General features: G+C 39.7%; 1 protein-coding gene across 1 annotated transcript in view; it reads left to right on the forward strand.

Moving 5' to 3' along the window:
• Positions 1-21,960, forward strand: part of AGO2 (argonaute RISC catalytic component 2) — a 93,069-nt gene that overhangs the window by 47,178 nt on the left and 23,931 nt on the right. Inside the window, exons 5-10 of the mRNA XM_074942936.1 lie at positions 12,754-12,890; positions 13,047-13,181; positions 17,574-17,661; positions 19,991-20,138; positions 20,325-20,444; positions 20,879-21,001. Of these exons, the coding sequence (XP_074799037.1) occupies positions 12,754-12,890; positions 13,047-13,181; positions 17,574-17,661; positions 19,991-20,138; positions 20,325-20,444; positions 20,879-21,001 (751 nt within the window). The remainder of the gene's footprint in view (positions 1-12,753; positions 12,891-13,046; positions 13,182-17,573; positions 17,662-19,990; positions 20,139-20,324; positions 20,445-20,878; positions 21,002-21,960) is intronic.

A 21,960-nucleotide genomic window follows, 5' to 3' on the forward strand; every position in this document is an offset into this window, starting at 1 on the left:
ACCTAGTTAGAGGCTCAAACGGTTGGAGAATTGGGGGCTTTAATGGCAAACCCCCCACTTTTACAGTATTCACCAGAGAGAAAATGTTGCTATAGGCTCGTCCAAAATTTTTATCTAAAATGCTGTCAGAATTTCATATTAATCAAACCATTAATCTCCTGGTTTTTTTCCTGAGAACCACAATGGGCTAGTCAAGAAGCCATATTCCATAGATGTCAGGAGGGTATTAGCCTTTTACCTAGATAGAAACAAACCATTTAGAAAATCTCCCAGACCATTGGTATCTCTTGCAGACAGAAAGAAGGGTTCAGTAAATTTGAAACAGAGTTTATCTAAGTGGATCTCCAGTTGTATTAAGATCTCTTGTTCAGTCCCCTTTGAGTGATCGCACATTCCACACAAGCACTATATATTTCTGTAGCATTACTTAAGGATATGCCGGTTGCAGATGTCTGTAGAGTGGCACCTTGGTCCTCTGTTCATACTTCTTGTAATCATTAAGCCTTGGTGCTGTTTGCTCTGTAACCACATAAAAATGTTTGCTCTAAAATGTAGACCCTCCCCCAGTCAGGAGGGAAGCATTGCCAAGTGTGAAATACTAGTTTACCCCAAGAGATGTCGTCTCCTTTCCAATAAAAGGCCGATAGACACCAGACAAGCCATTGTGGAATATCAGTGGACAGACAATTTGTTGTTTGCTCCCTCCATACCCAAGTAGAGGAGATGTGCAGAAAGATTTGTCCCATCAGCTTGAGCTCTGGCGGAAGGGAATAAAAATCCCCATCAAGAAGAAATTGTTATCCCTGTGCTGTGTGGACTTCAAGGAGGGGGCAAGACTTCCAAGCATAAGTGAGGGATCCCCAGCTGTGTAGCTTGGGTTAGCTCTAAAGGACCTGTGGAACTTGCACATTACAACAGCTATTACTTTTTGAAACCTAAGACGATAACTCATTTGTTTGTATGTTTACCTGCTTTAACCTTGTAAATAACTCCTCATTTCTTTTCTTAGTCAATAAATCTTTAGATCATTTATTATAGGATTGGCTTCAAGCATTGTTTTTGGTGAGAGATCTCAGATACAACTGACCTGGAGTAAATGACTGGTTCTTTGGGATAACCTGAATATTGTTGTGATTTTTTTGGTCTAAGGGACTATCTGTCACAAAGGCAGGTTTGCTTGGGTGGCAAGATAGATCAGAGGACCTAGGGGACTGTCCATGACTCCATGTTAAGGTAGTTAAAGTGCTTTAGGAGTTCACACTTGATACTTTATTTGTGAATTCTACACTTAGATTTCACCATCAGTTTGGGGTTTGTGGTGGGGTTTGTAACAGTCTGACCTGAGGCTGGTACTCATGTTCATGTGCCACTTCAGACAGCATGACAAGTGAAATGAACGGCTCTTTTGGTGAGTGGAGAATTGAAGAAGAGGTGAAGGCAACGAAACTAGAGCTAAGGGGTTGGATGGGTCATCAGCCTGGAAAATGAAGTCACTGAGGATGAGTGTGGGGTAGTGTGAGGACAGGAAGAGAGAAAGAGAGTTAAGAGACTAAATCAGAGAGGATGACTACTTATGGATGACTATCAGCAGACAGTTTATTTTAGTCATCTTCATGGGCCTTTTTCAAATTTTAATTAATCTAATTTACTTAAATGTTTTTATCACCTAGGATTTATTTAAATAACCTGTTTCTTTGTGTTGACATTTGCTAATGAATAAAATGGCAGCTCTAAGGCCAGATTCTGATCTCAGTTACACTGGTGTAAATTCAGACTAAGCTATTTGATTTCAAAAAGGAAATTGCAAACAGAGATCAGGAATGAGCTACTATCTTTAATTTATGTGACCGAAGGAATTCTTTAGGTGCTCAAATAAACAGATACTTAAATTACAAAAGCAGCAGAATAGCAGTTTTTCCTGACCTGAGCCCTTCAGTATAGGCCTGCAGGAGGGAACCAGAAGGACCTAAATAATCCTGTCAGTGAAAATATGGAAATTGGAATCTTGTACCCAAATTCTATGTGACTTTTTTTTAAAATGCCAAAGACTAATTTTTCTGAGCAATGACATTTACTTGATTTAGTAAAAATATCGGAGTCGAAAATACAGATGCTAATTGGGACACTGATATGTGTGAATATTTTATGGCTGCTACTCAAAACTAGAATAGAAACCAAAACTGATTAGGAAGCAGGGAATAACATTTATTAGAATGGCTGAACTTTGCAGTTTTAAAGCCCTAAGTAATCAAATGTAGAAAAAATCTACATTTGATTACTTAGCTCTTTAAAACTGAAAAGTTCAGCCATATATATATATATATATATATATATATATATATATATAAAAAAAATAAAGAATAACAAAATATACATAAACATAATCTTATAATAACCACTTGCTGCCTAATCTTAGCTATGGTTGAAACATTTAATTATATATAATATGAATGGTTACAATATAAATCAATGACTTGTATTACACAATTTACAAACACATTTTGCATATAAAAATCCAGCTAGTTAAGGAAAAATTATTAAAATAAGGTAATAGAAGCAAAATCCAGAGGAGGGGGATAGAGACAGAAGGGGAAGGAAGTGAGCTGAGAGGAGCAGGAGGTGGTGGGGAGTGTGTTTAATAGGATCCTTCAGATACTTCCAGAAAAGCATCCAATATCACTGAGAATTTTTCAAGGGTATTTCTGTTATGGAATACAATTCTTTCCATGGTGGCCAAGCTTACAATATCTATGCTCTGGTCTTCAATTGTTGGTCGCTTTTTGGATTTCCAATTAGTGCTCTGCTTAGCCCAAGTTTTTCAGATTTATTGAGCTTCCCATTAACATCCATTAGGTTTTAAATTACATATTTAGCTTGTAACACAATTTTATTTGATAAGAAAAAATTAACTGCAATTCAGTTCTGCCCAAAACCTACGAGTATAGGAGCCTTCCCACAGCATATGGGTTAAGTTAGTACCTGCTGAATCACAGTGCCAGCATTTGACTGACTCAGTGGCACCTGTTTTGAATAGTCGGAGAGAGGTCCACTGCATCCTCCATATGATTTTCTGCTGGATTAATTTTAAATTGAGGTCCAAAGAGCAGTTGAGAGCACTGGCTAAAATTTGTTTCCATCGGTTAGCAGAAAATAATTGGCCTAGTTCCTCTTCGCATTTCTTTTTTAGGGAATCTGTGTTTAGTTCAGATTTGCTGGTCAAGTATGAATATAGTGTTGCCATAGGTCTTGGTAATCTGGGTAGTATTTGGAGAAATGCAAGTAGTTCAGGTGGGTCAGGAGAAGCAAAGGAATCGTGGCCAAACAGATGGGAGATGGCACGTTTAAGTTGGATATATTGCCACTGCTTCTTAATCTCTAGATTGAACCTTTCTTTTAATTTTGTAAAAGGAAGGAAAGTATCATTTTCAATAAATTGACTGGTCAAAATCCTTTTTCTAATCCAGTCTGGCTAAATGATGGAGTTGCCTGCTATACAGAGTTTCGAGTTACCCCAGATAGAGGCCTTGGTATGCAGAAAGGGTGGTTTTTAAATTTAGTAGACCTACTGTGCCAAGTATTTGTGGCTGCCACAATAGTTGGTAATTGTTCTGGAGGGAATTGGTAGTAATCAGAGTACAGTGCATTGGAAAGGGGTAAAGGGCAGAGCCCTGCATGGATACAAAATCCAATCCAAGATCAGCGAACACAGGCCACGGATATCCTCATCCACAGATTTATGGGGCTCTAAATCTAAAATTTGTATCCGCATCCATATGTGATCTGCAAACATGATCAGCGGATATGAAGTGGATATCTGCAGATTTTCAGGGCTTTAGTAAAGGGGCAACCAATTCTGCGTCCAGCTGAAGCCGATCTGGGGCTCTAAAGCACAAGGGTATGAGCCACAGTGCTGCTTGGCTAAGAATTATTGGCTGATAAAGTTTAAAGCTGGGAGATCTAAAACTACTTGTTTCGATAGGGAGCTGTAATCTTTGTAAGGAGATTCTGGGTTTTTTACCAGAACGTCAGAAGAATGACCTGAACATGTTGGCAATTTTAGTAAAATAAAAGTGGATATGGACAGGGAGGAAATTCAGAATAAAAAAGATTCTGGGAAGGACATTCATTTTAATTGTTTGTTTTTCCCCAGAGGAAGAAAGGTAGTGCTTGCCATTTATTTAAATCATTTGCTAACAGCATGATTAATGGGTCTGAGTTAACCTTGACTGTTGTTAATTTCCTTCAGGAACAGGATGCCAAGATATTGGAAGTTTGTTGCCATCTAAATGTCCCTATAGGAGAGCCACTTCTTACTAAATCCCATGAGATTTTTATTGCTTTCAATTTATCCCAAATTATTTTGTAGCCAGAGGATTTACCAAAGTTATGTATTGTTTGTAGGATATTTGGAATAGATTGATCCAGATTTTTAATAAATAGGAGGATGACGTCTGTGTATACAAGAATTTTTGTCTCCAGAGTCCCTGACTCAATCTCTTGAATACCCTGGTGTTCCCTAATTAGTACTGCAAGTTGTTCTAATGCTAGATTGAACAGGAGGGGGGAGGAGGGGCATCCCTGTCTAATTCCTCAAAACAGATCAAAGGAGGAGGATATTGTGCTGTTAGTTAGGATATGAGAGTTAGGATTGGAATATAACAGCTATATCCATGAAATAAAGGATTTCTCCACCCAAATTTATCCAGGGTACCAAACAAACATTGCTAGTTCACTCTGTCATAGACTTTCTCTCCATTGAGTGAAATGATTCCATGGGAATTTCTAGAATGTTGATGGAATGCCATAACATTAATCAACTGCTGTGTTTTCTGAACCATGCCTTTTTTTAAAAAATCCCACCTGATTAGGATGAACCATATCACTCATTACTTTTTCAAGCCTCATAGCCAATATTTTTGAAAATATTTTTATATCCGTATTTATTAAAGAGATGGGTCTATAACTGTTAGATTTTTGCACATCCTTACCCAGTTTAAGTAGTACAGTAATTAGGGCTTCCCTCATAGTAGGAGGTAAGCTATCTTTCTTCAAGACATCTTTTTTTGTAAATGCATAATAGCTTAGGGGACATAATTTCTTTGAAACTTTGAATTCTATCGATAGGCCATCGGGGCTGGGGGTCTTTCCTGGACTCCTTTCCTCCATGGCCTTGATTATTTCGTCTGATTACAAGGGAGAGGCTACTCTGGCCTGTTGCTCTGCTGAGATTTGTGAGAGGTTAAGAGTTCTAATGAAATTATTCAGTTCTTCTGGGTCAGGTGGTGAATCATTATTTTAAAGAACGTGGTAACATTTCAAAAAATGATCACTGATCTCTTTTTGATCAGTAGTAACCTGCCTTGTTCTGATTTGAGTGATACTATTCAGGACCTCTCACTTTTAATCTATATGCAATAATTTTCCCTGCTCTCTCCCCTGACTCCCTGTATGTAAGTTTGAGTCTAAAAAGAGAAAATTCAGTTTTTTGCTAAAGTTAGTCTAGTTACTTCAGACCAAAGGTGGATTAATTTTTTAAGATTTTCTTAGGAGGGGTAATTTGTGCATTCTAAATACATAGCTTTAAATTCACTTAATTTCAGGAGTTCAGCCTGGCTACCTCTCTTTCTACCTTATGGTTAGGAAATGATCATGCCCCTAATAATAGCTTTTAGTGTATCCCACAGGGTGCAGTGGGGGTGTCTCTAGTCTCATTAGTATAGAAGAAAAATCAAATTTATTTTTTGACATGGTTCTGAAAAATTGCATCTTATAAAAGATGGAGACTCTCTTTTGAAAGTCCAGACTGTTTCGGGAGGAAAAAATTGTCGTATCATTGATCCATGATCAAAGATCATGATAGACTCGATTTCATTATTAAGTACTGATTCCACCAGACTGGTAGAAATCGGGAAGAAATCTGTGCATGAATACGTGGGAAGGAGAAAAAAGTAAAATCCTTCACTGTAGAGCTGTGCAAGTGCCATACATCTTTTAATCCCAATTCTTTCACAAAGTCTTTTATAACGTTTCTAGCGTGTAATTGTGTATGCTTGGGCCAGCCTGACTTATCTAAAAGAGGGTCCAGTGCCTCATTAAAATATCCTGCAATGATGATTGATTCTTTTGGGATAAAAAAAATTTATATTGGAATTGGAAAAGCTTCAGAAAAGGGCAACAAAAATGATTAGGGGTGTGGAACAGCTTTCGTATGAGAAAAGATTAATAAGACTGGGACTTTTCAATTTGCAAAAGAAACAGCTAAGTGGGGATATGACTGAGGTCTATAAAATCATGACTGGTGTGGAGAAAGTAAATAAGGAAGTGTTATTTACTCCTACTCATAACACAAGAACTAGGGGTCACCAAATGAAATTAATAGGCAACAGGTTTAAAACAAACAAAAGGAAGTATTTTTTCACTCAGCACACAGTCAGTCTGTGGAACTCTTTGCCAGAGGATGTTGTGAAGGCCAAGACTGTAACAGTTAAAAAAAGAACTAGATAAGTTCATGGAGGATAGGTCCATCAATGGCTATTAGCCAGGATGGGCATGGATGTTTTCCAGAAGCTGGGAATGGGCAACAGAGGATGGATCACTTGATGATTACTTGTTCTGTTTATTCCCTCTGGGGCACCTGGCATTGGCCACTGTTGGAAGACAGGACACTGGGCTAGATGGACCTTTGGTCTGACCCAGTATGGCCTTTCTTATGTTTTTATTAATTTTTGGAAAAAAAAAAATCAAAAACCTTGGATCGTCTTTATTAGGTCCATATATATTAATTAGGATATATAGAGAGTTAGAAATCTTAGCCTTCACCAGCAAAAATCTACCTTCCTCATATTTACTTACATCTAAAATTTGTAAATTGAGTTTTTTGTAAGACAACATTGCTGCACCTTGGGCTGCAGAGAAATAGTTAAACATCCCTCCCCCACCCAGGCCCTCCTAAATTTCTCTGCGTCCAAGCCATTAAGGTGGGTTCACTGTGAGAAGATAACTGCTTTCAATGTTTTAGATGAATGATCATTCTTTTTCTTTTTATTGGGTGATTTATCCCTTTGATGTTCCAAGAAACAAAATTTATAACATTAGCCATAAGGAGTGTGTAGCTCAAATATTTCTTTATCAGGCATCTGAATAGTGTCATTGCTTGGGCCATTGTTAGTTTCATATCTAGGAAAAGTATATCTGAGTTCCCTAAGGGGATATGAGGGGGAGACAAAAGGGTAAACTGAAGACCAGGAAAGGTAAAAAGATAGGTATAATATGGGAAACAGACAGAAAAATAAATTAAGTGATCAAAGTTGACCAAGGATCACTTAAAAATACATAATTCTTATTCAAAAGAAATTGGACCGAAGTCCAGGAGGTTTGCAAGGGGGTGACCTCTTCACTCACTTCCCCAGCCTCTCTAAAACACCCAACTAGGGTTTAACAGGATTCCCTTTAGCCTTATAAAGAAGAAATATTCTCATCTCAAGGGAGGTCCTGGTTTCTGCACTGTTCACCATCATCCAAAGCTGGGGGGGGGGGGGCGCAGAGGAGAAGGCTAGGATCTAAACTTAAGAACAAGACTATAGTAAATATATAAGAAAGTTATGCAGATTGTTTAAATAACCTTATTCTAACATAACTGGATCATTTGCAGATAAGGGTTCATTAGCAGAACAGTTCTGCCTAAATTTTGCCCCTTAGAGCCTTGTCTACATTGGAATATAGGGGGAATGTCATTGCCCAATAGTGTTATCAGCAATATAAATCAACACAATATTTATTACAGCTCATTTAACAAAAATAAAAACTAAACAGAAGAACAAACTAATATTACCGAAAAAACAACTGACCTTCTCATACTAACACTTTCTCAGTAATTTAAGTGAATCATAACCAGCAAAATAATTGTTCTTGGATAAGATTTTAGGAGATCAAATTTCTTGACAGTTGGGGAAATTAAACAATTCATCATTAAACTGAAATCTTCATTACATTCTTTAGATCTGGTATCTCTTATAAGTGTAAATTTAAGGCAAATGGATTGAATATTTCCAGATTTACTATAAACCCAGAATCTAGGAAATGAGATGGGGATGAAACAAAGTAAAATCATCAGGGGAGAAGGAGAGGATTTAAAATAGAGAGGAGGGAAGGGGTCAGAAAAGGTACCACGGCAGATATAGAAAACGATCACACTGCTCTTTTGAGCCTTGCTGATCCACAGATATAAGGAGTCCCCAGGTCCACTGAAGCAATTTTCTTGGAGTTAAGATTTCAAAGGTGGGTATGCTCCCTGTGCACTGGAATCATGAGGTAGGCAGGGATAGATGCCGCAAAGCAGGATGTCCATGTTGTAACACTGCCTGCCAACAGCAGCAGCCAGAGCCAATAGCAGCTTCCTGGGTCTGGATGGAGGGTCAGGTGAGTCAAAATTCAGTCAGAGATGAGAGCCTTCTCCCCACCCACTCGCTCCCCAGTTTGCTCCCACTGCTAGTGAAACTGTGGAAGTCCAGAGAAATAAAACTAAAGGGAAGGGAGGAGAGGAAGTGGTGGATTTGCCCTGTGCAGTTTGTTGTTAGACTGAGAAGTGAATTCCCACATTGCAGTGACAAATCTGGTAGAGTTGTTTTAATGCATCCTGTCTGTATCTTTGAGAAGTCTTGCTGTTATGAGCTTGGATACCTTTCAGCTTCTTCTGCTGTCATGAAACGAATCATCTTGCCTTCCTTTTTAACTTCGAAAGTATCAGGGAAGGAAATTAAGTAGTCCACACCTACCCTTGGGCTAGGGCTATTGACCTATTGATTTTAGCCCTCTTTTCTACAATGTCCTTGGTATAATCCAGGAAAATCATCAGTCTGTGTTGTTTCTGTGTTAGATTTTTAAGTTCATGGGCTTTTCTAAGAATGAGTTCCTTAATATTGTATTTTTAAAATCTTAAAATTATGGCCAAAGGCTTTGCATTTGGAGAGGGTTTGCTGCAAGGGAGTAATGGATTCTCAATATCTAAGTTCTGATCAAAGGGGGCAGAGGTAAAAGTGCTGTCAGCATGGTGGATAAAATTCAACAGTCCTGCCTTATTCCAGCCCGTATCTGGGAGTCCCACATCTCTCACGTTGTTTCTCCTTGATCTTCCCTTGAGATCATTAACCATCTCCTGAAGTGCTTTAATAAAAAGAAAAGGAGTACTCCTTTTCTTTTTATGGATACAGACTAACGCGGCTGCTACTCTGAAACCTGAAGTGCTTTAATAGTTCTTTTCTGTTGGTCTGCAGTTATATTCATAGTAATCACTGTGTCTTCTAGTGAGGCGATTCTGTTCTCAGCTTCCTCTAGTTTAGATGCCAAACCTTGTAAATAGTTTGAAATATACTAATAATATTTTCGATCTTGGTTATCTTCAGATATTTTTCTCAAGAATGTCTATTCACTTGAGATGTGTGTTAACCAGTCCATAACTTCATCTAGTCTCAGAGGGGCAGCCTGTCCCTGGTCAGGCTGAAAGAGGATTGTCTGACAACTTCTGCTTTTGGGGATTTTGTGGAGAATCTGGAGATGAAGCAGCATCCACAAGGGTATTAAATTGAAAGACAAGAGTTGTAAAATAATATCTGATAAAAATTAGATTGGGGGGGGGGAATGGTTAAATTGCTGATGGTTGGGATTTTAGGAGGGAGGGAAAGGAGCTGTAAAGCTATGCAGCCATCATCCCCCTAATGGCTCTTGGCAGTCAATCAGATGTAGATTTAAAAACCACCTGAAGATCCTATTTTGATATTGGAATATAACAACATGAACATATGCAGACAGGAATTTGACACTGTCCATCTCCTAATGCTAAGAACGCTTGTTTCTCTCCCTCTGCCCCGTCAAAGAAGTGGAAGATGGATATAATTGTGGATACTGTAGTGTACAGTTAAATATTAGCAAGGCAAAGGTGAACAGTGATTAAGACAATATTATTTTACCTGGCATGCATTTTTTCAAAATAGGATTCGGAATCAGGAATTCCCAAGTTATAACCTACATTCTGGCCCGGACTATCTTTATGACTTTGGGCAAGTCATTTAATCTCTCTGCCTCAATTGCCCCAACTGTAAATATGGAAATAATATCTCTGAGAAGTTGAGAATTAATTCAATCTCTAAAAAAGAAAAGGACTTGTGGCACCTTAGAGACTAACCAATTTATCTGAGCATAAGTTTTCGTGAGCTACAGCTCACTTCATCTGAGCATAAGCTTTCGTGAGCTACAGCTCACTTCATCGGATGAAATGAGCTGTAGCTCACGAAAGCTTATATTCAAATAAATTGGTTAGTCTCTAAGGTGCCACTAGTACTCCTTTTCTTTTTGCGAATACAGACTAACACGGCTGCTACTCTGAAACCAATTAAATCTCTGTAAATCATGAGATAATCAGGGTCCAGACACCCCAAAGGGAGGACGGGGGGTTTGAACCCCAAAGAATAAGCAGTTGAATCAACTGATTGTACACAGTGTTATTGTGCTATCAAAATATGTTGAGTAAGATCTTTTATGAAAGCTTGAATGTTCCAAACTTAATTATTATGTGACTTCTATACAAGCTATGATTATGAGATTATGTAGTTGTGTGTATAGAGAACTGTGCTCATAAACTTCAGATCCACCTTACAGCAGGACAATGAACAATCAGACAGGGAGAGACACCTCCCAAGGCAGGTGTTTACACAAAACCAGACTTAGGTAACAATCCATTGTACAACCCAAGAAAAGACAAAGATGGGCTGTTAAAGTTAATAGAAACACATTTGGGGAAATCCCCAGTTGTCTCAGTTTAAATATCTATGGTGATTTGAAGGAAAAAAAACTGCAAGTCCTTTGAAGTGGAAGGGTTTTCAAGTGAAAGGCATCCAGAAACCGAGCAACAGCCTCTGGGCAGAAACCTGCCAAGGAAATGGGGAATCCCCGCTATAGTTAGGGATAGGCAGGAAAACTGTTGAAAGGCAATGGGTAACTTGTATTAGAAAAGTTTGAGTAGCAGCCGTGTTAGTCTGTATTCGCAAAAAGAAAAGGAGTACTTGTGGCACCTTAGAGACTAACACATTTATTTGAGCATAAGCTTTCGTGAGCTACAGCTCACTTCATCGGATAAGCTTTCGTGAGCTACAGCTCGCTTCATCAGATGCATCCGATGAAGTGAGCTGTAGCTCACGAAAGCTTATGCTCAAATAAATTGGTTAGTCTCTAAGGTGCCACAAGTACTCCTTTTCTTTTTGTATTAAAAAAGGGATTTTATCTAATATGGAAGTGTAAAGCCTGAGGTTGCATCTGTCTGTCTGTCTGTCACGTTTATATATTAGCTCCCCCTTACTATTTCATCTTTGTGTCTGTGGTTTTTCTGTTAAATAAAAATTTTTATTATTTTCACATGAAGCAGGTGTCTGTTGTGCAAACTTTGGGGAGTGTGTGTGTGCGCCACAGTGAACTGATAACTGGGTGGGAGCAGGTTTCACTCCTGAAGAGGTGATGAACCAGAGGGAAACAATCCAAGTGTCTGGTACTTAAGAACTTGGGGAGGATGGATTTGGGGAGACTTAAGACTGGAAGGGATGTTGGTGTCACCCTGCAAGGAGTGACTAGGCTGGTGAGAACCAGGGTGAGACATTCTGCTTGTCGGTTTGATACTGGTGTCAAGGATCTCAGCCACAGCAGCACAGCATAAAGACATTCCACCATTCAAGGCAAGCAGTGATAGAATCCCTTACTGGTCTGTGTGATCCCCAAAATGTAACAGGTCGCTTTATATGTTAAAAGTGCAAGTATCATTGCCAAATCCTGACATTAAGGGGGAAAACTCACTTTCGTTAGTTTGTCACAACACGCAAAATTCCCTCCCTTGCATAATTACATTCATACCTCTTTTCATGGGATAATGGAGAAGATTAACCTGATTTTTGTTAGACTCTGATTTCGTATTGCGCTGAGATACCAATCTGATAGACACCTTAAAAATATCTCAGCTGGACCTCACTCAGACAAAGCTTCCATTGGTTTCAGTGGAAGTTTTCTTGAGCAAGGACTTCAAGATTTGACCCATTACTACATATTCTGGTGATACTCTTGTTTTTCATATACAGATTTTGAAAATAATGTGAGTAAGTTTGAAATAGATTAATAGTAACAAATATACTTTTCAGTTTGTTTGAAAATTGTGGCTTTAAATTAAAAATACATATTTAGAAAGGAAACAAAGTGATAAATCCATCGTTTCTCTTTTATGGTGGTCATGCATTTATACTATGAAAAATAATGATTATTTAGAAAATATTAAGTGGGGTCAATTGTTATATTGCAAGATTTAAATAAAAATTGTTTAGGTTTTTTCCCTTACTGAATTGTGGCTGCACTGGCATACTGAGCTATGTTAAAGTTCTTTGGCTTGTATTTTCTGTAAGGTCAACAGTTATCAGTATAACATATAAAACATGAAGAATAGCAAATCTCTTAAAATGATTCATTAAAAGTTAAAAGATATATAGACTTAGTCCTGACATTGTAAAGTGTGTGTGCGTGCGTATAGGGTTTTTATTTGGTGTGTGTACACACACACACACACACACACACACACACACACACACACACACAAACTTGAAGCATTGAAAGGAATGTAAATGATTTTTGTATTTGTTGCAGCTTTATTAATATAGGATTTTTTTCCTATTTTAATTATAAGATCTGATTCAGTAGTTAATGGGTTTATTTTCTTGATTGCAGGTATACTCCCGTTGGCCGTTCTTTTTTTACTGCATCTGAAGGGTGCTCAAATCCTCTGGGTGGTGGCAGAGAAGTTTGGTTTGGGTTCCATCAATCAGTCAGACCTTCACTCTGGAAAATGATGCTTAATATTGATGGTATGTACAGTGCTGCTTCTCCATTTGTGTTCCATCCTGTTCATTTGAAATGATTCAAATTAATCCCATTTGCTGGACTTCTCAAGAATTTCTTCAGAGCTGTAAAGTCTCCAGTAATGTAATTAATTGCACAGGTGTGTTTCTCTTTGTCTGCAGTGTCTGCAACAGCATTTTATAAGGCACAGCCAGTAATTGAGTTTGTATGTGAAGTTTTGGATTTCAAGAGTATTGAAGAGCAACAGAAACCTCTCACAGATTCCCAAAGGGTAAAGTTTACCAAAGAAATAAAAGGTATGAATTACATAATTGGAGCAAAACTTCTTAATTCTTTGTGATGTGAACTTCCAAGTGCCAAGTTAAGTTTGGATGCCAGGAGGAGATTTATTTTGGATAGAAATTGACAGACGTAGAATCCTATATGTATGCTTTTGAACAGAGATTGGATAACAAAAGTGTCATATTCTAAGCAAAGCATCTTATAACTCAGGCCTTGTCTACAGTACACAGTTTTGTCGGCAAAAGGCAGCTTTTGTCAACAAAACAGTGGAGGTGTACACACTACAATGCTCCTCCCACTGACTAAATTCTCCTGCTTTGCTGACAAAATAAAACCACCTCAACGGGAGGTGTAGAGCTTTTTGTGGCAAAGTTAGATCGACAAAGTGTCAGTGTAGACACTGCGTTTGTTACGTTGCTGTAACTGGCCTACAGAAGGTATCCCACAGTGCCCACTGTAACTGCTCTGCTCTCTGTTTTGAACTTCGCTGCCTTGCATCCAGCTAAATGGACATTCACCCCACCCCTTTCAAAGCCCCAAAAAGTTTTTGAAATTCCTTAGTGTGGAGATCTACTGCCCAGCTGAGCATGCTGGCTCCGAGCAGCAAAAGCACTCCTGCCTGGACTACAGGGGAGGGGGTAGATCTCTTTGGTCTGTGGGGAGAGGAGGCTGTGGGAGAACTCAGAGGGAATCATGGAATCAAAACATTAACGTGGAATCCTGCTCTTCTCGGCACTAGGCACACTGCAGCAGGCAGGCAAGGTGGGATGCTGCTGGGAGCGGGAGGGTGGGGGGAAAGAGACTCGTGCTGTGCAGAGCCAGGGAGGGAGGTGGAGGCTGAGGCTGATGTTCAGGTGTCCCCTTCCCTTGCTGGTGTACCAATCTCCGCTGAGCTGAGGTGGGGCCCAGGGGACACCAGCTGTCTGCCTCAGGATTGGTTGCTTCTGGCTGCTGTCTTAACGTAGAGAAGAGACAGCGTGCTGACACACTCACTCTCCCCCAACACTCTGTGTGTCTGTCTGTCTCCCCCGCCCCACCACATACTTCTGTGGGCTTCTTGTGTTAGTGTTCAGCAGTGTCAGTTTTGTCATATTACTGAGAGCTGATTTAAAATGTGTTACGTTTCGGGCACACATAGCAATCATTACAAGGTTCATAGCACGGTGCAAAAAACCATGCCAGGCTCAGCACATTACAGCAACACACAGTACTGTGGCTCAGTGTTAATATGTTCCTTCAAGCATCCCCCAGCTGAATAGTCCCCTCCCCCTTCTCCCCCCCTTGGGCTCCTCTTCTATAGCCTTCTGTTCATAATGCACAGCACAATACTGAACAGCAGTGCAGGATCCATGCTGACAATGATGGTTGAGTGGCAGGTTACCAGGACAGTTGAAAAGCATCTGGCAATCTAGTAGGATGCCCATGGAACAATGGGATTGAGAAACCTTCATCTTGTGATGCTGTACCTGCCCCCGTGAGCCATTGCAACCTCCCCAAAGCACTCTGTGGCCAGTTGCACAGTGGGTTAGCTACCCACAGTACTCTGCTGTCTGTGTCAATGCAAGAACTGCTATTGTGGATGCACTCCACCGACACGAGCATAGTGTGGACGTGCAACAGTGGTTTAATTACAGCAGTGGCTATATGCGTAACTTGCATCGATAAAATTCTGTAGTGTAGATAAGGCCTAAAGCTATGGCTACACTAGAGAATTTACAGCAGTGCAGCTGCACCCATGCAGCTCCACCACTTCAAGCTCTCTACTGTAGCTGTTCCAAACCGACAGGAGAGAGTTCTCCCGTCGTCTTAATTACTCCAGCCCCTACGAGCGGCGGTAGCTATGTCGGCAGAAGAAGCCGACAGTGCTGTCCACACGAACGCTTAAATCAGCATAAGTTGTCACTCAGGAGTGTGAATTAGCCACACACAACCCTGAGTGACATAACTTATGTTGACTTAAGCTATAGTGTAGCCATAACCTAAAATATTTAACAAGACTTTAAGAATTGCAGCAATCAGGTCTATACTTCAGTCCTCAACCGTCCTGTTTTTCCTCCTGCTGTAGGAGTGTGTGCCCATATTTATCCTTAAATATAATTTTAGTGAAGTCAATGAGAACTTGTCTACAGACAGCATTGCATGAGTTTTTAACTAAAATGTGTGCTTTTAAACTGATTTACTTAAACCAGTGCAAAAGGCTTTATGGGCACTCTTCTTTTGGTTTAAACCAGGCTTATTTGGTTTAGCAAAAGTTAATTAGGAACAGATTAAAGCTACATTGAAATGAGAATCAACACAGGGGTTTACTCCAGTTCAACTAAACTAATTGGACTAAACCAGTTTAATGCAATGTAAGTTTGTGTGTAAACAGGGCCCCTTCTGGTATGCCTGCTGACATTCTTTGATTTTCACGCGGCACTGCTTCATGTCCCTGGTGTAGCTCTTCTGCCCCGTGCAATCTTTTCATAGATGTCTGTTTCTTTGGCTGGATCAGAGCTGTGCCTGCACAGACTCTTCTCCCCACTGACCAATAAGATCCACCACCTCCTGTGTACTCCAGGCTGGAGCGTGTTTGGGATGTTGAGTCACCAGAAGCTCTCCACACTGGTCAAACAGAAAATGGGAATTTCCCAGGAGGCCAATTCAGTTGACTTACACAATGGTGTGTCTATACTACCTCTCTGACGACCCATCAGCATTAAGCACTGTATCTCTCACAGAGGTGGAGTAATTAAGTTGACGTTACAGGTGAGTTAGGTTGGTGGAAGGGAGCTAGTAGTGTAGATGCATGCATTATTAGGTAGATGTAAGGCAGCTTCCATTAACCCAAGTTTGTAGTGAAATGGGGAAAGTTCATGTTAATTAGCTGGCTTCTTCTGTGTGGTAGAAGGCTTCTGAATTTATTTTTTTTCCTGATATTTTTGTCTTAATTAAAAACACAATCCAATTGCCTTGTATCCAAGGGTGCTAGAGTCTGGGATAGATTATTTTTAAAAAATAATTTGAAATAAAAAATGTGTGTTCCTTTCTGTGCACGGGGTATGGCTGTATAAAGGCTGGAGTTTGCACAGCCACTGTCTGATTAAGGGTATATTTGTAGATTCTAAGGCTAGGAGGGACCATTGTGATCATCTAGTTTGACCTCCTGTAAAGCATATGTTTGTATTTGTAGTGATTGTTGACGTAAAACTTTAATGAATGATGAGGTTGTCTGCCTCAGCCGCCTTCCATCTGTGTCCTAGACACTTGCACGGTGGTAGAGTTACAGTTGTTTGAGTGCCTTAACTGTGCATTTTCATACATTCAAGTGTTTGGGCTTTTAAGTTTCTTACCTCTGAATTTCCTGGGTTTGTAATGCTTGTTCTTTAACTCTAGACAAACAAAGTTTTGTTCTGTTTTTTTTGGTTTGGGATATCCTAAAGGATTCTTACCAAGCAAAACTTTTATGAATCTTTAACCAGTGTTATTTAGTAACAGGTTTTAGAGAGGTAGCCGTGTTAATCTGTATCAGCAAAAATAACAAGGAGTCCTTGTGGCACCTTAGAGACTAACAAATTTATTTGGGCATAAGCTTTTGTGGGTTCTTGTGCCCAAGTAAATTTGTTAGCCTCTAAGGTGCCACAAGGAATACTCGTTATTTTTGTTATTTAGTAGTTAGTAAGTTTTTTATTGCTGCAAGTTTGACTGATCCTGTTTAGTAACTGGTTGAGTGGGTTAACTTATTGATTTATATGTGGAAAAATGTTGATTACTTGAGTGAAATTGTATGTAAGCCCGGACATGTGGCACATATTAAATAATTTCTCTGAGAACTAACACTTTTCCAACATCTCCATGAACACTGACAAGACATTAAAATCCTTGAGGTAGCTGACATTTTACAGCTCGTTTCCTTAGCCAGTCTGGTCTTCAGTGTTTCATTAACAGTTGAACTGAAAATATATTTTGCTCCTTTATAGTAATTTTATTTCCGTGTGTGAGAAATTAGAGAAAATGAATGGATGCTAATTCTAGAATTGCAGCGCAACAGTCGAGCCATTTATATCAACTGGTTTTGTACATTTTGTAGCCAAGACACACACCCCCCCCACCCCCAATCTCTACTAGCAAATGCGCGTATCCGTAAGTGGGGGGAACCTGTAAAAAGAGGAAAGGAAAGTTAAAAGGACAACTTGCTGCATTACCCACCTTTTTTGTTTTTTTATTTAAGGTTTAAGAAGGATTTTAACTTTTGTGTTTATTGAGCATGCATAGTACAGTACTTGAATAGTCCAAAAAAAAGTAATTCCTAATTACTTACAAATTATAACAAGACTGTAATAGGAGAACAAAAGTAACCAAAGATTTAAATGATTGAAAATGGTTTTGAAGAAATGAAGTAGTGATACATGTTTTCATATTGTTAGGTCTAAAGGTGGAGATAACACACTGTGGGCAAATGAAGAGAAAATACCGAGTGTGCAATGTCACCAGACGACCAGCAAGTCACCAAACGTAAAATATGTTTTTTTGTTTGTTTGTTTGTTTTTCCTTTTGCTCCTATAGTATTTTAAAATGGTAGTACAGTGAATATCTTCAAATTTGTGGATATCCGGTCCAGTTCTTGTCATGGAAAGCTATCAACCTGCCTTACTGACGTATACCAACATAGGAAGCTGTCACAGTATAATGATACTTTCAGTTGTCACGTCTCAAGCACTTAAAAATAAACTATACTAAAAATAGACATCAAACTAATCTCTCCCTTTTCTATGTTTTAATTATATTTTTACTAATAAGATGGACTTTTGTGACAGCTCAGTTACCCTCTTCAATCTGGCCCCATCAGCTGTTCACACCTGAATTTTTTCTTTTCCCCCCTTTGGATTTCCCCACTTGCTGCAGGAATAGAAAGCCCATTGATGACATTGGCCTTTTTAATAATTGGCTAGTAAGAAAGTGATACTCTTTTAGGTAGGCTGAATGTTACCTCTGCAACATATGGACCCGATTCTCTTTTCATTTACACTGGTATAATTACAGCTGATTTACATACTTAAAAATGAGTATTACACTCCATTGTCTCTAACAGCCAAAACTTTTGCCAGCTGTTCTCCTAAACTTTGGTGCTTCTCGTGGCACTAATGTTTATCAATTTTCTCCTCTTTTATTTTTGGAATTCTTTATTTAAGTCTTGTGAGTAACTTCAAAATATGCATATATTGCAGCTGAGTGGTATTAAAAGAAATGCAAAGAATGAGGCTGCAATCAGCATATTTTTTTACTATAAGACACCTGAACAATATCAGCAACTACTGGTAGTTAACTGTTCTGTTGCTGGGCTTCTTTGTATTTTTTCAGTGGTAATAAAACGTGATAAGTTTTATTTATATATATACACACACACACACACACACACACATATATACATACACTTTTTTTTCTTTCTTTTTTCATTTTAAAGCAACATGGCCTTAAAGCTTTGTCAGGATTCCACTAATTTATATTAATATCTTAAATTAGTGAAGTAGAATTAAGTTGCATTTGGTACATTTATATCTCAACACTAAAATGCCTATAATATTTTACTTCTGACAGACCCTCACTTAAACTGTTTTTAGGAGATGTAGTTCAATCTCTTGGTGTTGGGCAGGTTACATGTGAAACGTTTAACAGATGTGAGAGACTTACACCACCATTTTGTTTAACAGTATATAGGTTTATAAAGAGCTGTTTATTCTGACTGACTTGCCGTTAACTCCTCCAGTACTACATCTTATAGCAGATCTGTTATTTCCCATGGCATGGGAATGGAGATACATACCATTACAGTGATAGTCAGGCCGTTTGGATGCCCATTTTCTGGATATTTGCTCTAGATCTTAAGGGATTCAGGCAGCAAAAACAATACACTCTGTTTTGGTTCCAAGAAAAGGGGGATGAAGATTGTAGATGTAGACCATTCCCTAAGATGCACTGTTTTTTTTATAGGTCAGCGGTTCTCAAACTGTGGGTTCGAATCCCGAAGTGGGTCACGACCCCAACTTAATGGGGTTGCCGGAGTTGGCTTAGACTTGCTGGAGCTCAGGGCCAAAGCCCGAGCTCCACCACCTGGGACCAAAGCCAGAGGGATTCAGCCCTGGGCAGTGCAGCTCAGGTTACAGGCCCCCTGGCTGGGGCTGAAGTCCTTGGGCTTTGGCTTCGACCCCTTTCCCACCCGGGGCGGTGGGGCTCAGGCTTTGGCCCTGGTCCCTCTGCACCCGGGGCAGTGGGACTCGGGCGGGTTCAGGCTTCAGTCCCCCTCCTGGGGTCAGATTTCAGAGTAACAGCCGTGTTAGTCTGTATTCGCAAAAAGAAAAGGAGTACTTGTGGCACCTTAGAGACTAACCAATTTATTTGAGCATAAGCTTTCGTGAGCTACAGCTCACTTCATCGGATGCATACTGTGGAAACTGCAGAAGACATTATATACACAGAGACCATGAAACAATACCTCCTCCCACCCCACTCTCCTGCTGGTAATAGCTTATCTAAAGTGATCACTCTGGGGTCGTGTAGTAATTTTTATTGTCAGAAGAGGGTCGCAGTGCAATGAAGTCTGAGAACCCCTGTGATAGGTGTTTAACCCTCTGTAGACTTCTCTCTCCTGAAAAGTGAAAATGTAGGAAGTCTCGCTCCACTCCATTACAGAGAATAATGTATTTCACTCATATATATACACTCACTCACACACTTTCTCTCTCTCTCTCTCTCGGGGTCTTTCATTGTGCTAAAATACATTATGAGAAAGTTTGGGAAAGTATTGTTGGTAAAATGGTTGGTTTTCACATTTGGTTTCCTATAGATTCCCACTTCAGCAGGAGAGTGGACAAACAGTTGAATGCACTGTAGCTCAATATTTTAAGGACAGACACAAGTTGGTTCTACGTTATCCTCACCTTCCATGTTTACAAGTTGGACAGGAGCAGAAACATACATACCTTCCTCTTGAGGCAAGTAAACTCATCAAAATACTGTATTCTTGGAAAGAAGAAAGGGGAAAAAAGCACAAGCTAAAAACGTTTAGGTTTTCTCTTACAGCTATCTTACTGCTTAGGGAATTGTTGCATGAATAAATATAGAAAAGTATAACAGATACTTTCTGAATTTTTAACTCAATTTGTATGGGGTTACCTTAGGTGTGCAACATAGTGGCAGGACAGAGGTGTATAAAGAAGCTAACTGACAATCAAACTTCCACTATGATACGGGCAACTGCCAGATCAGCACCTGATCGTCAAGAAGAGATTAGCAAATTGGTGAGTGCTGTGTTCCTCTGTGGAGGGAACAGAGGTACAGTGTGGAACAAAGTTTTTCTCTTGAAGTTAATGAACTACTATCTAGTGCTTATTACAGGTAATAAACACAGTTTGTAATAAACTGTAAAACACTTTCTCATGTCGTCAGTTAATGAGACGCTTAAAAATATTTATAACATCCTCAATTTTCAAGAGTCATCTAATTTTAGGTGCCCTGTTTCAGACACCCAGGACCAAATTTTAAGTAGTACTGAGCACCATACCTACAAGTGGAGTTATAATGGGAGCTGTGAATTCTTGGCATCACCAAAATTCAGGTCCCAGGTGACCAAGGTGGGCACTAAAATTAGAAAATACTTTTGAAAATTTGGGTCACTTATGCAAAAAGGACTTTGTTTTGCCACTAGAAATATTAATTTGTTTTCTCTTTTTAGATGCGAAGTGCAAGTTTTAATACTGATCCTTATGTTCGTGAATTTGGAATAATGGTCAAAGATGAAATGACTGATGTGACTGGGAGAGTCCTACAACCTCCCTCAATCCTGTATGGAGGCAGAGTATGTAAACAGAGATGCTGCAGTGTCTGGGATGATTCCTTTGTAGTAATAGACAACTTCCTTAATATGAGTGCTTCAGTTCAGTCCTGGGTGTAACTCCATTGGGAACCACCATAATACTTAGCACTTACATAACTTTTATCATTGTCAAGTCACTTTACATACATGAACTAATTTAATCCTTTATAACACTCCTGTGAGGTAGATGTGGAAATATTATCCCCACAGTACAGATGTGGAAACTGAGACAGGAAAGTTAAGGCCCAACATTTTTAGAAGTGACCTCTAATTTTGGGTTCCTCTGTTCTTGGGTACCTAACTTAGGACACCTAAGGTCTCCATTTTCAGATGTGCTAAACACCCAAAGCTCTATTTGACTTGAGGAAAACTCTGTCTGGAGTTGTGAATGTTCAACAGCTCTGAAATTTATTATATTGTAGTAGCACCAAAAAGGTACCAATCAGTAATCTGTGGCCCTTGATCTTGTTCTTCCAGCCCTGCCCCCTACTACTTCAGCCGCAGCTAGCTGGAGGGGCCCAGGGTGGGGAGAAAGAGGTTGGAGAGCGAACCCACCCCACATTCACCCAACAGCAGCAGCTCCTGTCCCCCCATTTCAGGCATTGCAACCTGGCACACTGAATCGCAGCACCACGTGGATTTGGCCCAGCAATCCCTCCACACAACAAAATTTGAGTGAGTGGCACTGCAACTCTGTGTACCATGTTGCAACATCACTTGGTTTGGGCATCTGGGGCAAACTTCCCCTTATGCCTAACTCTTCCCCCATCCCCTAAATGCTGGACTTCTTTGAGGGTATGTGTAAGGCAAGGGGTGATATGGGGGGGCAAGTGACAGGTGACCAAGCTAGATCCTTCCTTCGACCCACTGGTGGGCAGGACCCACAATTTGGGAAAGACTGCTATAGAGGGTGGTCTCTAATGTCACAAAGGGTAATGAAG

This window comes from Natator depressus, chromosome 2 (assembly GCF_965152275.1).
Source record: "Natator depressus isolate rNatDep1 chromosome 2, rNatDep2.hap1, whole genome shotgun sequence".
Classification (NCBI taxonomy): Eukaryota; Metazoa; Chordata; order Testudines; family Cheloniidae; genus Natator; species Natator depressus.